The sequence below is a fragment of the Cebus imitator genome, unplaced genomic scaffold (assembly GCF_001604975.1).
Source record: "Cebus imitator isolate Cc_AM_T3 unplaced genomic scaffold, Cebus_imitator-1.0 Scaffold663, whole genome shotgun sequence".
NCBI lineage: Eukaryota > Metazoa > Chordata > Mammalia > Primates > Cebidae > Cebus > Cebus imitator.
In genome coordinates, this window is record NW_016107978.1 from 196,787 (window position 1) to 213,827 (window position 17,041).

The 17,041-nt window shown below is 38.4% G+C and overlaps 1 protein-coding gene across 4 annotated transcripts; it reads left to right on the forward strand.

The window, feature by feature from the left end:
• The first annotated feature begins 268 nt into the window (after positions 1-268).
• On the forward strand, positions 269-5,767 carry PBDC1 (polysaccharide biosynthesis domain containing 1). 4 transcript variants are annotated; one of them, XM_037734801.1, is made up of 7 exons: positions 269-496; positions 902-967; positions 2,215-2,274; positions 2,784-2,924; positions 4,323-4,434; positions 5,067-5,209; positions 5,261-5,767. In XM_037734801.1, the coding sequence occupies exons 1-7, from the start codon at positions 467-469 to the stop codon at positions 5,405-5,407; spliced, it is 699 nt and encodes a 232-aa protein (XP_037590729.1). In that variant the 5' UTR covers positions 269-466; the 3' UTR covers positions 5,408-5,767. The 4 variants fall into 4 exon arrangements, with proteins under 4 accessions (XP_037590729.1, XP_037590728.1, XP_017373697.1 ...); XM_037734800.1 differs by having other exon boundaries at positions 5,067-5,767; XM_037734803.1 differs by lacking the exon at positions 902-967 and having other exon boundaries at positions 351-496.
• The last annotated feature ends 11,274 nt before the right edge of the window (positions 5,768-17,041 follow it).

A 17,041-nucleotide genomic window follows, 5' to 3' on the forward strand; every position in this document is an offset into this window, starting at 1 on the left:
TCCCTATATTTTTACGCTTAGTATACTCAACCCAGAGTATTTGGTTCTGCTCACCACTTATTTCTGGATGCTCTTACATCTTTTGGTTTCTGTGGGACTCTGCCTTATTCTTTGACAGATAACTGACAACTTTTTTTAAAGTTTTTTTTTTTCTGCTGCCTTTTTTCTTCCATAAATGCTTGACCTGCTACTTTGTGTGTCTTTACAGTTCTTTATAGTTTTCTTTAACTCAATCTTTTCCTGTGATCACCACCGAAATTACTGAGTAATCACCTCGGATCTTTCAAACAGTCCAGCCTATGCAACAGTACGCCACTTCTACGCCTGCGCGGGGACGGTGAGGCGGGGCCCGCAACTTCCTCAGCGGGAGGGGGAGTGCACACTGGAGTCGCCGGAAGAGAACGACTCTGATCTGGCTCGGCTTTCCAATCAATTCCACAAGGAGCCAGGCTTTCTGGGTTGCAACATGGCGGCTACCAGTGCAACTGATGAACCGGTGAGACGCTGCTCTGGGGTCGGGTGAGTGGGGAGGTCGAGCCAGGTGGAGCCTTTTTTTTTTTTCTTTTTTGAGACAAGGTGTCACTCACTCGCCCAGACTGGAGTGCAGTGGCGCGTTCACAGCTCACTGCAGCCCCGATCTCCGGGGCTCAGGTCATCCGCCCTCCTCAGCCTCCTGAGGAGCTGGGACAACAGGCGCGTGCCACTACGCCTAATTTTAAAAAAAATTTTTTAATTTTTATTTTTTGTAGAGACGGGGTTTCGCCATGTTGCGCAGTTTCGTCTCAAACTCCCAGGCTCAGGTGGTCCACCCGCCTTGGCCTCCCAAAGTGCTAGGATTACAGGTATGAAGCACCGCTCCCGGCCTTGGGTGGAGCCTTGAACTCTTTTTCCCCCTTTCTAGGTTTCCGGGGAGTTGGTATCTGTGGCACATGCGCTTTCCCTCCCAGCAGAGTCCTATGGCAACGATGTGAGTATGACTCACCCACAGCTCCTACCCCCTCAGTTAGCCTGGGATCTCTGCAGGACCTGCCACTAAATTATAACCCCACGTCCTGACATCTACTACAGATCCTCTCCACTTCCACCAGAAACCACATCTTCTTTCAGTTCGTTTTAATCTTGGTCCACAAACGCAGGACTAACGCCTGTGGAAGTGGTTCTCCAAATTGGCTACTCTTTAGAATCACCTGGGAAGCTTTTAAACATCCCGCTGCCTAGATTGCAGTTCATACCACCTAAATTAGAATGTCTGGGGAATGAGAGCCAAGAATCATTATTTTTAAAGGGTCTTAGAGGGATTCCATTGTGCAGCAAAGTTGCACTGGCTTATGATGTGTCTGGTTTAGAAAATTACTGAGAAAGTATATGAGGTATTTTCCGACACAAGACAAGGGGATGTGAGAATAGTAAAAACACCCAAATAAGAATGCGAAACATATGAGTGGGTCAGGCCATAAGATCCAAATAGTTTAGCTGAAGGAGAAATCCCTAAGGGGCCAAGGAAGTAGAAGACTAGACTGAAGAAATGGAGCTTTAACTGTATCCTCAAAGTGTAGGTGGACAAAGGACAAGGATTGGGAGGTAGGAAAAGTGCATGGTCTAAGGCATGGAGGTAACAAATGCAAATGGCTTTTCCTGGAGACAGTGAAATAGGTCGGAGGTTTCTGGTCTCGTTGGAGTGGGAGATTCCAGTGGAACAGATGGGTGCTTGGTAATATTTATTATAGCCTTGATCTGTTTCATGTGCTAATTCATTTCTAGGTGTCATAATATGGGGAATTGGCTGTTTGGTAAACACAAATGATTACATGCTTGAATCTTAAAAGTGAAAATAAATTTTCATTTTGATTCTTTGTTCTCCCAACAACTCAGTGATATTGAGGGTTATATTATTTCAGTTTTACAATGATTTAACTGAATCCTGAGAAGGTGATTTATCTACTGCTTTATTTAGTCTCCCAGCGTTCACTAGCAGCTGGGAAAAGATAGCCAGTGGCTCATTGTGTTCATGATATTCTGTAGGTAGCTTCTTTTGGTTGTTGTATGGACAAAAGAATTATTGTCTAAATGTATTACTCGTTTTAATTATTTGACAGTAACATCAAGTTTGGTAGCCCTCTTGAACATTATATAGACATCCACATACTTCCTTAATTTGGTATTCAGTAGTAGGATTGGGAAGTTTATGACTTGGTATTTTTCACACCTTTGCAGCCTGACATTGAGATGGCTTGGGCCATGAGAGCAATGCAGCATGCTGAAGTCTATTACAAGGTGAGTTGTCTGTCTTTATCATTAAGCAGAATTAAACATGTAATTATATGTAGTGTATGATGCTCTGCTTATCACTATTTTCAGCAAGTTAAACAGTTTTTATTAATGTAAGTTCTTACCCACAGACAATAGAGGAGTGAAAGCGAATTTGTTTCTACAATGAGTTCTGCTGCTTTGCTCAGCATTATGATGCTAATTGACAAAAGGACGCCTGGCCCATACATTGTAGGCACTCAATAAATGTTTGTTGAATAAATGAACAATCCACGGAGGGCAATAGCCAGACAGTACTATGGTTAAAAAAGCCAATTGCCAAATTGGTGGAAGAGATTGTAATAATATGTTATGGCCTTAAATTATGTCATGATTTCATCCAGGATGTAGGCTGTCTGATGACACTTCCTGAAGAGATCTTCTGCCCTGAGAACCATAAAGGTTTTCTGGTGGGGATGGGGAAGATAGTAGTAAATTACAGACTACCACCTGTATGTTGTCTTACTGTTTGGCAGCTGATTTCATCAGTTGACCCACAATTCCTGAAACTCACCAAAGTAGATGACCAAATTTACTCTGAGTTCCGGAAAAATTTTGAGAAGCTTAAGATAGATGTATTGGACCCAGAAGAACTCAAGTCAGAATCAGCCAAAGAGGTAAAAATTCTCTTTCTCAAATGTTACTTAGCATTTAACCAACAGTTTTTGATTGTGAATTTTTTTTTTTTACATTTAAACGCTTTTTGTTGTTTAAGAAAAATATGTAAAGAACCAGAACTTGTTACTAGTTGTAATCAACTAAGTTAAAAAATGAATGTTTTTCCAATTGATTGACTTTTCATATTGTTGAGTCAATTTTTTTCTCCTTTCTGTCTTGGACATTTTTAATCTCCACCCAGCCCTTTCAGGGGAGGAGGAATCAGTTTTTTTAGGTAGTATGGCCAGAGACTTGGATGGGGAGTGGTAGATAGGGCATAGGAACGTTTTTGATTTTTTCATTTAAGTTCATGTGATTACGTGCCATGGATAACCAGAAAACTTATGTTTTTCATTGCTTATGTGATTATCCAGTACTTTAATAGGAAACTAGCACTTTTACAGTTAGGAAAAAATGTTTTTTCTTGAGAGTAAATCCTTGGCTAATGAAGAATGTAAAGTGTGTGTGGGGGGATGGGCGTGGTTCTTTCTTTTTCTTTTCTTTTTTTTTTTTTTTTTTTTTTTTTTTTTTAAGACAGGATCTCACTTTGTTGCCCAGGATGGAGTACAGTAGTACCATTTCAGCTCACTGCAACTTCCACCTCCCAGGCTCAAGCAGTCCTCTTGCTTCAGCCTCCCTAGTAGCTGGGATTGCCACTTTTATAATTTTATAAAAGCTTGTATAATTTTATAATTATATAATTTTTTTGTCCATAGCATTACCCTTTATAATGCTTTGGACAATAGCATACATTTATGTATTAACACAAAATCAACATATTTTTAAATGATACATGGTGCATGCTACCATGCCCAGCTAATTTTTTGTATTTTTGGTAGAGATGGGGTTTCACCATGTTGACCGGGCTGGTCTTAAACTCCTGAGCTCAAGCGACGCTTCTGTCTTGGCCTTCCAAAGTGCTGGGATTACAGGGGTGAGCCACTGTCCCCAGCCAAGAATCTAAACTTTTAACTCCTAGGAGGCTATTAGTGATCTTTGTCTTTGGAAAATTGTCACTACTGAATGGACTTCTTTATTAAAATCATTTGTGTTTTAGTGGGTATAGGTGACCATTTTGGATTGAACTGACCAATAATTTCAAAACAATCTGTCTAAGACATCATATTTTAATTCTATAGTGAAAGATTTATATGTATTTCAGAGTAAAATATTATTTATCTTGGGAAATAGCAGTCTAAAGACACAATAGGTAGCATAGAAAAGCACTGCTAGTTTCACTGTGAAACCAGCAATCACCTCAATCCTAGTCTCACTATGATTATTTTCCTTACTGGGGAAGTGGAATTATCTCTCCTCTTGCATTTGTTAGCTAAGGCATTGTTTTTGCCTTGATATAGAAGTGGAGGCCATTCTGCTTGAAGTTTAATGGGATTGTTGAAGACTTCAACTATGGTACTTTGCTGCGACTAGATTGTTCTCAGGGCTACACTGAAGAAAACACCATCTTTGGTGAGTTTTTTCCCTCTGGAATTGTTTCTTTATAAGGAGACTGAACAGTCTGGTTTTGCTGATGAATCAGTAACATGTATAGTTAGGTTGGAGATCACCTTATTTTGTTTCATCTTTAAAGATGTTACTATTTTTTTAAGTAACTTGAAGATAGTTAAGTCTTTTCAATCTCATTAATATGAGATTGGAATTCAATATCTCTGAAGTTTTTGAGTATACTCGAATGTTTTGTATGTTATTTCAATTTTGTCAGATTTCCAGCATATTTAGGGAACAGGCCAGGCACAGTGTCTCATGTCTTGTAATCCCAGCACTTTGGGAGGCTGACATGGGAGGATCACTTGAGCTGAGGAGTTTCAGACCAGCCTGGGCAACACAGGGAGACCTCATCTCTACAAAAACATTTAAAAAATTATCCAGGTGTAGTGGTGCGTGTTTGTAGATCCAGCTACTTGGGAGACTGAGGCAGGAGGGTTGCTTGAACCCAGGAAGTTGAGGCTGCAGTAAGCTGTGATTGTGCCACTGCAGTACAGCCCTGGGAATCAGAGTGAGACCCTGGCTCAAAAAAAAAAAAAGAAGATTTAGGGAATAAACTGAGAGTAGGATAATACTCAATTTTGTTCACTTTTCAGCCCCCAGGATACAATTCTTTGCCATTGAAATTGCTCGGAACCGGGAAGGCTATAACAAAGCTGTTTATATCAGTGTTCAGGACAAAGAAGGAGAGAAAGAAGTCAACAACGGAGGAGAAAAAAGAGCTGACAGTGGAGAAGAGGAGAACACCAAGAAGAGAGGAGAGAAAGGAGCTGATAGTGGAGAAGAAGACAACACCAAGAACAGAGGAGAGAAAGGAGCTGAGAGTGGAGAAGAAAAAGAGGAAGGAATCAACAGAGAAGAGAAAACTGACAAAGGAGGAGAAAAAGGGGAAGAAGCTGACAAAGACATCAGCAAAAGTGGTGAAAAAGCGATGTAAGGTATACAGGGGACAGCGCTCTAGAAGCTATGTGTCAATTGAGCCTACAAGTAACACAGTGCTGCTTGCACAGACCTCTTTGGTTAAATGTAAACTCTTGTACAATTTAAGAACACTCAGGAGGACATCCTTCTAGCCTAATAGGATTTGCTCTTGTGGTTCCCTTGTATGAACTGTCTTAAAGACTATTAGTGGGGTGTTAGTTGATTTTTTCTGGTGTACTGTTTTTTGGCTGTCACCGCTGGTCAAGTAAGAAATTTTGTAAATAAATGTCTTTTGGTTCTTTTTTATCTGTATCTCTGACTGAGTTTAAAAAGGTATTTGACACTTGAAATTTTTTTCAAATATATAATCTCATCACCATGTCTTATGTAAAATAATTTACCCCTGTTTCTTACTGCTTCTCACCATTTCCTATAGTCAAGTTCTCTAAACTTGTTAAGTTATACTAGGTGTTGGAATTGAAAGTCCTTACCTAAGAATTGACTCTTAATCTCTGAGTGACCACAACTCCCTGATTTCTTTGCTATATAGGACAAAAGATTTGATAAATAGCAGCAACCTGAACCTGTCAGATTAGTGGATGCAGCCCAGTTCATATTAGAAAAGCAAGAGACTGGACCGGCTTCAGTATTTGCTTTTCTTTTGGTAGGCAGATTGTTACCTGAAAGCTAGCAAAAACAAACAAAAAAACAGTAAAGCTAGACAGAGGGGCTTCCCTTTCATAATGCTATGGACAATAAGATACATTATGTATTAACACAAAATCAACATATTTTTAAATGATACCTTGTCAGACTCTAAAAAGTAGATCACTTGATTTTATATGGATAGGGGAGAGTATTTCTTTTTTTTCTAATGGCTTTTAAGAGTGCATGCTTCAGTTATCTCACATGTATGTAAAAGTTTATGCATGACCTTATAGACACACTGAGTTTGACTGCTGAAACTGGTTAGAAGAAACCATAATGTTTATAGTATATACAGTAAATACAAGTCTAACCACAGAATGATAATGCAAGAAAGGACTTACCAGAGCAGAGAAGGGAAAAATGAGGCTTTTTTATTTCAGTGGACATAGGAAAGAAAAAATTAAAACTAATTGACAAGTTATGCCCTAGGCAAGAGCTGATGTATAGATGCGCACATCTAGCAGCAGCAATTGTGCACAAAGCATATAGGTTTCTCCATGAATTCTTTGTCAAATTCTTAAAAATATTTATAACATTTGTTAGTCTTCATTTTATAAAAATGTCTTTTTTTAATGGGACAGGAAAATGTTAAATACTTCATACTAGAAAGACTTTGTTATTAAGAACCTTTACTGTATTAACTTTTTCTACTTCATACATTATTAAATATTTACAAAACTGCATTCATATACATTACTTCAGGCTGAGGAAGAACAAAGATTATTGGCCACATACAATTGTGCCCCTGATGGCCTTTTCCAGGTAGCTCACCAGTAAGATAATGTGCTTAATGACTTCTCTCTGATTAATTTTAGACAATAAGAAACATGCAGTTGAAAGACTGCTTTAAAACAAGAGGCATCTGTCCAAAGACTGGTTGATGAAATCTGGGGAAAGGGAGGGAAATACACAGGACAATTTGGCTGCACTGTAAGAGGCCAGGAATCCAAGGCAGTGTCCAAAGTTAGAGGAGAAGGAGCAGGCAGAATAGTGCTCTGGTGCCATAGACAATTCTTAAGATGGACTTAAGGTAACCACGCCTTGGCATACATGTTCTTTATAATTCCCATGTGTTTCAGTATGGGTAGGACTTGTGAATATGAGGAAATTTCATTGCTGCAATTAGCTTACTGATCATTTTACTTGGAGTTAATCAAAGGGGAGATTATCCTGAGTGGATCTTGCCTAATCAGGTGAGCTCTTAAACAAGTGGCCACAGCAGATGTTCTCATGTTGGCCTTGAGGAAGCAAACAGTCATGTTGTGGGAGGAGGGTACTTTGTGGCAAGAACATGAGAGTGGCTGTCTAGGAGCTGAGATTGTTCCCTGGCTGACAGCAAGAAAATAGGATTTTACTCTTAAGTTGCAAGTAATTGAATTCTGCCAAAAACCAGTGAGTTTGTAGAAGACCTCGAGCCTCAGATGAGATTGAGACCATGACTTCAGCCCTGTGAGATCCTGAACAGAGGACTCAGTTAAACTATACCTGGACTCCTGACTCATAGGACTGTAAGATAATTGGGTGCTGTCTTAAGCCACTAATTACAGGGCAATCTGTTACAGAGCAGTAGAAAACAACCACAGACTTTGGTACTTGGAGTGGAGTGCTGCTGTAACAAATACCTAAAATGTGATAGGAGGCTTTGAAATCAGGTACTGGATGGAGGCTAGAAGAATTTTGAGGAGCATGATAGAGAAAGCCCAAATTGCCTTGAACAGACTGTCAGTAGATATAAGGACTTGAAGGCTTAGAAAGAAGTAAAGAACACATTGGAAAGTAGAGGAAGTGGGAATTGTAGCATTGTAATTGGCAAAAAATTTGAGATTTGAGGCCTTGATCTGAATTATTTGTAAGATGTTAAATCAGATTAACCACAGTGTGCAAACAATGGTTTATTCAGAATGTGGTAGCATTCCAACAATACGTCTTTCGGAGGCAGGAAAAAGATATTGACTAATTTGTACACTTGCAGAAGGGGAAACTGCAGCCATATTTAAGTTTTAAGTCACTGAATTTTTGATAATTTGTTACATCAATAACAGGAAATTAATAAAGAAGACATGCTGAGCACTACCCCAAGAGTAGAGAGATTCACTGCACTGTCAATTTTTATTTTGAAACTATAAACATGGGGATATGTTGTATCAGAGGACTGAAGACATAACCTGCACACAAAGTGAACTTTAATGATTGTAAACAATTTTTAACTTATTCTCCACAGGAAATCCTATAGCTGAGTTTATGTGTGTTGGGTGGTATTGGTATAACTGGAAGTTCTCTAAATTTACCTTTATGAACAACACAATTCTTATTAAAGAAAATGTGCTACATTTAATTTAAAGCTTATATATACATATTAATAAAACTCAACAGTAACTTCATCAATTGTATTGAAGTTGTACCAAGAAAATATTTTTCTGGGGAAAACTATTTTATCATTAACATTGTTTTAAAATTGTCAGAGCACAATGAAAATTTAAGCAGATGAGGTTTTTGTTGGTTTTCATTGTTTTTAAATTTTGTACAGAGAATACACCTTTTTTATAGCCTGCACTCAGTGTGAACAATTCTCATTACCCAATTTTGCTACATCATTATTGTTTTCACAAATTCGTTATTCAGATAAATAGTATCACAACTGATTGTTCAAAAATAAAGGCATGTATGTATGTTATGTAAATGGTAATTTTGCCACGCCTAAATGTTTATATCTCTGTAATTGTGAAAACATTATAACTGCCAACATGTTGTTGGTTTCCTGAATTACACTGCTGCCACTTGACTGTATAACTGGCTAGTTTTTGAAATGTTTTAAATTTTGGATTCAGGGGATACATGTGGAAGTTTGTTAACTGGACATATTGCATGATGCTCAAGTTTGGAGTATAGATGGTCCCATCACCCAGATAGTGAGCATAGTACCCAACAGATAGATTTCAGCACATACCCTCCTTCTTTACTCTCCCCTTCTAGAAGTCCCCAGTGTCTGTTGTTCTCATCTTTATGTATATGTGTATTCAATGTTTAGCTCCTACTTATAAGTGAGACCATGTTGCTCCAAAGGACATGATTTCATTCTTTTTTATGGCTGTGTAGTATTTCGTGGTGTCTATGTGCCACATTTTTCTTATCCCCGCAACCAGTGATGGGCATCTAGGTTGACTTCACATCTTTGCTATTGTGAATAGCACTGCTATGGACATATGGATGCATATGGCTCTTTGATAGAATGATTATTTTTTTGAGACAAGAGTCTTACCCTATTGCCCAGGCTGGAGGGCAGTGAACGATCTCAGCTCACTGCCTACCAGGTTCAAATGATTCTCATGCCTCAGCCTCCTGAGTAGCTGAGATTATAGGCATGTACCACCACACCTAATTTTTGTATTTTTAGTAGAAATGGAGTTTCATCATGTTGGCCAGGCTGGCCTCACACTCCTGGCCTCAAGTGATCCATTCACCTTGGCCTCCCAAAGTGCTGGGATTACAGGTATGAGCCACCACACCTGGCTTAGAACAACTTATTTTCCTTTGGCATATACCCACTATTGAGATTGCTGTGCTGAATGTTAGTTCTAAATTTTTTGAGAAATCTAAGCTCCTTTCCACAATGACTGAACTAATTTACATTCCCACCAGCAGTGTATACATGTTCCCTTTTATCCACAGTCTTGCCAAAATCTGTTATTTTTTTTTACTTTTTAGTTAGCCATTCTGACTGGTGTGAGATGGTATCTCATTGTGATTTTGATTTTCATTTCTCTGATGATTAATCGTGAGCATTTTTTCATGTATTTGTTGGCTGCTTGTTTGCCTTTTTCTGAGAAGTGCCTGTTCATGTCTTTTGCCCACTTTTTAATGGAGGCATTTGTTTTCTGCTTGTTTAATTAAGTTCTTTGTAGATTGTGGATATTACACCTTTGTCAGATGCAGTTTGTGAATGTTTTCTTCCATCCTATAGGTTGTCTGTTTACTCTGTCAATAGTTTCTTTTGGTGTGCAGAATATCTGTAATTAGGTCACATTTGTTAATTTTTGTTTTTGTTGCAATTGCTTTTGAGGACCTAGTCATAAATTCTTTGCCAAAGCAGATATCTATAAGGGAATTTCCTAGATTTTCTTTTATGATTTTCATAGTAAAACGTTTTACATTTAAATATTTAATCCAATCTGAGTGAATTTTTGTATATGGTAAAAGGAACGGGTTGTTTCATTCTTCTGCATAGGGCTAGCCAGCTATTTCAGCACCATTTATTGACTAGAAACTTTTTTCCCCATTTCTTATTTTTATCAACTTTATTGAAGATCAGTTGGTTGTAGGTGTGCAACTTTATTTTTGGGTTCTCTTATTATATTTCATTGGTCTATGTGCCTATTTTTGTATCATTGCCATGCTATTTTGGTTACTGTAGCTTTGTAGTATAGGTAGAAGTTGTGTAATGTGATGCCTCCCACTTTTTTATTTTTGCTTAGGATTACTTTGACTATTCAGGGTCTTTTTTGACTTCACATAAGTTTTGGAATTTTTTTTTATTTTTGTGAAAAATGATATTGGTCATTTGATAGGAATAGCATTGAATCTGTAGATTGCTTTGTGTAGTATAGCCATTTTAACATCCTTGATTCTTCTAATTTATGAGCATGTAATGTTTTCTCATTTGTTTGTGTCACCTATTATTTCTTTCCGAAGTGTTTCATAGTCCTCCTTGTAGAGATATTTCCCTTCCTTAGATAGGTATATTCCTAGGTATTTTATTTTGGTGACTTTTGTAAAATGGGATTGCATTACTGATTTGGCTCCCAGCTTGAATACTATTGGTGTATAGAAATGCTATTGATTTTCGTATATCGATTTTGTATGCTGAAGCTATACTGAAGTAAATTATCAGTTCTGGGAGCTATTTGGCAGAGTCTTTATCATTTTCTATGTATAGAATTGTATCATTGGTGAAGATAAATATTTTTACTTTTTCTTTTCCTATTTGGATACCTTCTTTTTATTTCTCTGATTGTCTATGGAGGATTTTATATGGGAGATATTTATTGGCCAGTTTTGGAACTCATATATATCTTCTACTCACGTTCTTTTAAATATGACTCAGTCCCCTGTGAGAGGACTGCAGAGGAGAATGGAAAATGTATTCTAGGCGTGTACCCAGGAAAATGAGGAGAAAAAGTTTTGTTGATTACCTGCACAGTCACTGTTACAGTAGGTAGTTATTCTTGTCTCTCATGCATATGATTGATTTCAGTTTATTCATTTCCCAAATTCTAGAAATAGGTTCCCAGTCTGTTAGTCTGCTAGCCAATGGATTTCTAATTGCACACTTCTTTTTTCAAACTAGTTTTACTGAGATATAATTGCAAAATGAAATTATATGCATTGAACTTGTACAGCATGATGTTTTGATACACATATACATTGTGAAAAGATTACCAAATTCGAGCTAATTAACATACCTATCACCTCCCATTATTACCAGTTTTTTTTTCGGGTAATAATACTTAAGACCTACTCTCTTAAATTTCAGGTATACAATACATTATTAACTACAGTCACTATTTTGTACATGAGCCCAGAACTCATTCATCTTGCGGTTGAATGTCTGTACCCTTTGAAAAATATCTCTTCATTTAATTCACCCCAGCCCCTGGCCATCACTCTTCTACTCTCTGTTTCTATAAGTTCAACTGTTTTGGAGTTCACATTTAAGTGAGATCATGCAGTAATTGTCTATCTGTACCTGGCTTATTTCACTTTGCATAATGTCCTCCGGTTTATCTGTGTTGTAGCAAATAACAGATTTTTTTTTCACTTTTAAGGCTGAATACTATTTTATCATATATATATATATCATATATATATATGATATATATATCATATATATATGATATATATATATGATATATATATCATATATATGATATATATATCATATATATGATATCATATATATGATATATATATGATATATATGATATATATATGATATATATGATATATATGATATATATATGATATATATATGATATATATATGATATATATGATATATATATGATATATATATGATATATATGATATATATATGATATATATATGATATATATGATATATATATATGATATATATATAGGCGTATATATATGGTGTGTGTGTATGTATATATATACAACATATTTTCTTTATCCACTCACCCATCAATAGATGCGTAAGTTGTTTTCATATCTAGGCTATTGTGAATAATGCTCAAGTGAGCACTGGATATGCAGTATCTCTTTGATAAATGATTTTATTTTTTGTATATATACTCAGAAAGTGGGACAGCCAGATCATATAGTCGTTTTATTTTTAAGTTTTTAGGAACCTCCCTACTCTATTTTATAATGACTCTACCAATTTATAATACATTCCCAACAACAGTGTACAAGGGATTTATTTTCTTCACATCCTCTTCAACATATATCTTTTGACTTGTTGATAATAGCCATTCTAACAAGTATGTGGTGATATTTAATTGTGGTTTTGATTTGCGTTTTTCTGGTGATTGGCGATGTTGGCCATTTTTTCATATAACTGTTGGCCATTTGCATTTCTTCTTTAAAAAAATGTCTATTCAGGTTCTTTGACAATTTTTCTTTTCTTTTTTCTTTCTTTTTGTTTGTTGCTATTAAGTTGTATGAATTCCTTGTATTTTTGGATATTAACCTCTAATCAGATATATGACTTGCAAATATTTTCCCTCATTACCTAAGCTGCCAAGAGTATATGCCCTTTGTCTTCAGCCACCAGGGTTGGTAGAGAAGGACCATCAGGTGGGGCAGAGCTAGGCATGTTTGAGCTCAGACTCTCCTTGGGCGGGTCTTGCTGTGGCTGCTGCGAGCTACGTGGGTGAGGTTCTCGAGTCAATGGATTGATGTACTTAGGAAGATTATGGCTCCCCCTGCTGAGTCCTGCAGGTTGTCAAGAAAGTGGGGGAGAGCCAGCAGTCACAGACCTCACCCAACTTTCACACAATTTGAAGGGCTAGTCTCACTCCCAGCGTGCCCCCATAGCAGCACCAAGTCTGTTTCCAGGCAGTGGGCAAGAGAACTTGCCCCAGGCTACCCACCTCCCAGCTTCAAAAGAAAATGACTTTATTTCTTCTCTTGCCTGTGGAGTCTGCATGCCAGATTTTTGACCAGGAGTCTTGTTGACCAGTTCAAATTGTTACAAAGTTTAGCTGGAGACTTCCTTCTCCCTGTGGTGTTTTCCCCACATCTCTGGCTTCCCTCCCAACGAATTTCTGTGATGCTAGGCAGAAGCGGCCTATTTGGGGACCCAGCAAACTCCTAGGGCCTTCCTCTACCCTAGGAGTATTTTGCTCAGCTCTCTAAATCGACTCACTTCCAGCTAAGGTTGGAATATTTTCTCACGAACTAGACTTTCAATTTCCCTGGTGAAGGTTTGTGTTCGGGGTGGGGGATCTTCCTTTCCTACTTCCACAGTTTGGGTACTCACAGCATTTGGAGTGTCTCCCTGGGTCCTGCAGGAGCAGTCCTCTTCCTTCAGAGGGTCTATGGATCCATTCAGGATTACTGATTCATTTCTGCAGTTGTTCTGGAGCTAAAAATTACAACGTGAGCCTCCATATGCTGCTCTGTTTGTCTGAGTCAGAGCTGTAATCTAGTCCTGACTCCTATCCACCATGATAACCCTGAGTCTCCATTTGTATCGTTTCCAAAATTCTTCTTGTTATTAATTTTTAGTTTTATTCCACTGTGGTCAGAGAAGATTCCTGATATTATCTCATTTTTTTTTCAATGTTTTAATATATGTTTTGTGACCTAACATATGGTCTATCCTAGAGAATAATCCATGAGCTGAGGAAAAACAAATGTGTATGCTGCAGCTCTTGAATGAAATGTTCTGTAAATATCTATTAGATCCATTTGGTCTATAGTGCAGATTAAGTCTGATGTTTCTTTGTTGATTTTTTGTCTGGAAGACTGTCTAATGCTAACAATGAGGTGCTGAAGTTTCTAGCTATGGCTGTATTGAGGCATAGCTCCCTCTTGAGCTGTAACAATTTTTCCTCTATATATTTTTGTGCTCCAGCGTTGGTTGCATATATACTTAAAATTGTTATATCCTCTTGCTAAATTGACTGGTTTATCATTATATAGTGATCATCTTTGTCTTGTCTCATAGTTTTTGTCTTGAAATCCATTTTGTCTGATATAAATAATTGGAGTTTTGTTCATTTTTATTCAATGTATTTTTGATCAGTAAGAACTTATTCTGGCCATTTTGTTATTTGTTTTCTAATTGTTGTGTGGTCTTTGGGTATGGAAGGGTTAGGTATTTATTGTAGTCTTCACCGTCTATGGTTATTTGTAGTCGTTCTTCTTAGGAAGACTTTTCAGATATTCGTAACGAATTGGGTGTTATCATCTAAGCTGTATTTGCTTTAGGGGGCACCCCAAGCCCAGTAATGCTGTAGTTCTTGCAGACTCATTTATGCACTGCCTTGATCGTCTTGGGCAAGATTCAGCAGAATTCTCTGGATTTTTAGGCGGAGATTTTTACTCCCTTTTTTTACTTTCTCCACAACTTACAGAGTCTCTCTCTTTTCTGAGCCACCTAAAGCTGGAGGTGGAGTGATACAAGCACCACTAATGTCATTACCGCTATGACTGCACTGGGTCAGACCTAAATCCTCACAGTGCTGAGTCACCTCAAGGCCTGCTGCCATCACTCTCTGGCTACTGCCTATGTTCACTCAAGTCCGCGGTGCTCTACAAACAGCAGATGGCAATGCCAGCCAGGCCTGTGTTTTTCCATTCAGGGCAGTGAGATCCCTCAATTCCCAGGTGAGTTCAGAAATGCTATTAGGGGGTTAAAAAGCATAGTCAAAAATTTTAGAATTCTATGTGGCCTTCTACTGTGTTGCGGCTGAGCTAGTGCTAAATTCACATGATGCAGTCCTTTCCACTCTTCTCTTACCAAATGGAGAGAAGCTTCATGCTGTAGCCACTGCCTTCACAGATTACAAAGAGTACTGCTAGACTACTGAGAATAATCCCTTAAGATCCAAGGTCTTTCACGACAGCTTGTTTTAAATACTGCCTTGCTTAGTAGTCAACCCTCAGGGCAGTGGACTCCCCTCTGGCCCAGGGCAGATCCATAAATGCCATCCAAGAGTCAAGCCCTGAAATTCATTACCTCAAGAGCTTGCCTGGTGCTCTACCCACTTGTGATGGTTATGTGCTGAGTCCTGAAGCCAGCAAGTCTCAGAGACTCACCCAAGCCCTTGATGTAGTACCAGGGTATTGCTGCTGGTTATTCAGGACTCAAGGGCTCTTCTGTTAGCACATGATAATTACTGCCAGGACTTGGTTCCTTCCTTCAAGGCAGCTGATTTTCTTCTGGCCCTGGGTGTGGGTGACGGAAAATCTGCCGGGGAGTCTTGGCCAGCAAGAGGGTCCTGACCTGAAAGGGGGTGAGCAGAAATAAAGAGAGACAGAATAGCTGGGGTCTGGAGGACTGAAAAGGCAACGCCTAAACAGTGAATTTATTTTTGTCCAGGGTCTCAATATATACCTTAAGATCAAAGGTGTTTACACAATCAACAATAAGAGGAATGGAAATTTACAAAATATATGATCACAAAAACAATCTTAAGTATGACATTCAAGGATCATAAAAGTGGGCAGGTGGTATGCTTTATCTGTTTTTACCAAAACACACTTGTGAATAACAATACCCAAGAGTCACAAGCTAAACCATAAAGTTATTATCTAGGGTTCAAGGTGGTCATGCGGATAAGGTAAAACTTGAAAAGTAAAGTCGTAAAGGTCATGCAGAGGCCTAGTGGAGACATAATGTCTGCCAAAACCACACGACCCTTGCCCAAGCGGCATTGTAGTCAGAAGTAGAAACCTTTGCAACATCAGTCATTTCTTAGTTCCTTCTTTCCCATAGCTCGACTGCCTCCAGCAGGAAACTGTGTTTTGGGCTCAAGCTCACTAGCTGGTGAGGCCCACACATTAGGGGGCCTTACACGGGACCGATCCCCACAATTCCCTCTCTTTTTGTTTTTAAATGCAACTCAACTTGAGTTGAAGATGCTGGAGGGAGGAGAACACAAGGTGAAAGAGAAACGGCAGAAGAATGACGAGAAGCAAAAGAAAGCCGCCAATACCAATCATAGTAGAAAGTGATGGCAAATGAAGGCCATGTGTCCAAGAGGACAAAGTATCAACAATGTTGCGGGCAATGGTAGCATCTTGTGGCAATTGTTGACGACTAAAGTCAATGGCATGAATTTGACGTTGAAGTTTAAAAACATCAAGGGACAAATTATTATGACTCCAAATGCCTTGTAAATGAGCCTTAACTAAAGGCCAAGTCCATTCAGTATTATTATAGGGAGCATTAATAACACAAATTGAATTAAAATTAGCATGGCAACGAAGGTGCAAGCGAGATTGAATATTATAAACCTTATCACCCAAAACAGTAACAGTTTATTCCAGAGCATTAAGCTTAGCTTCCATTTTGGAATCAATATCAATTTGAGTACCCAAGGAAACAGAAACATTGTGGGCAAGATGATTTACATAAGTAGCTGTTTGTACACTATGGGCCAAGCTGACTGCAGCTGTAGCAGCAGTAGCAACAGCACTGACAATAGCCAAAATGCTTGCAACTAAAACACCAATAAAACATTTAGGGTGAAGGAGGTCACGAATTTGATGCAAAATTTGAAGACTATGGGGCCGGGTGCGGTGGCTCAAGCCTGTAATCCCAGCACTTTGGGAGGCCAAGGCGGGTGGATCAAGAGGTCAAGAGATCAAGACCATCCTGGTCAACATGGTGAAACCCTGTCTCTACTAAAAATACAAAAAATTAGCTGGGCATGGTGGCGCGTGCCTGTAATCCCAGCAACTCAGGAGGCTGGG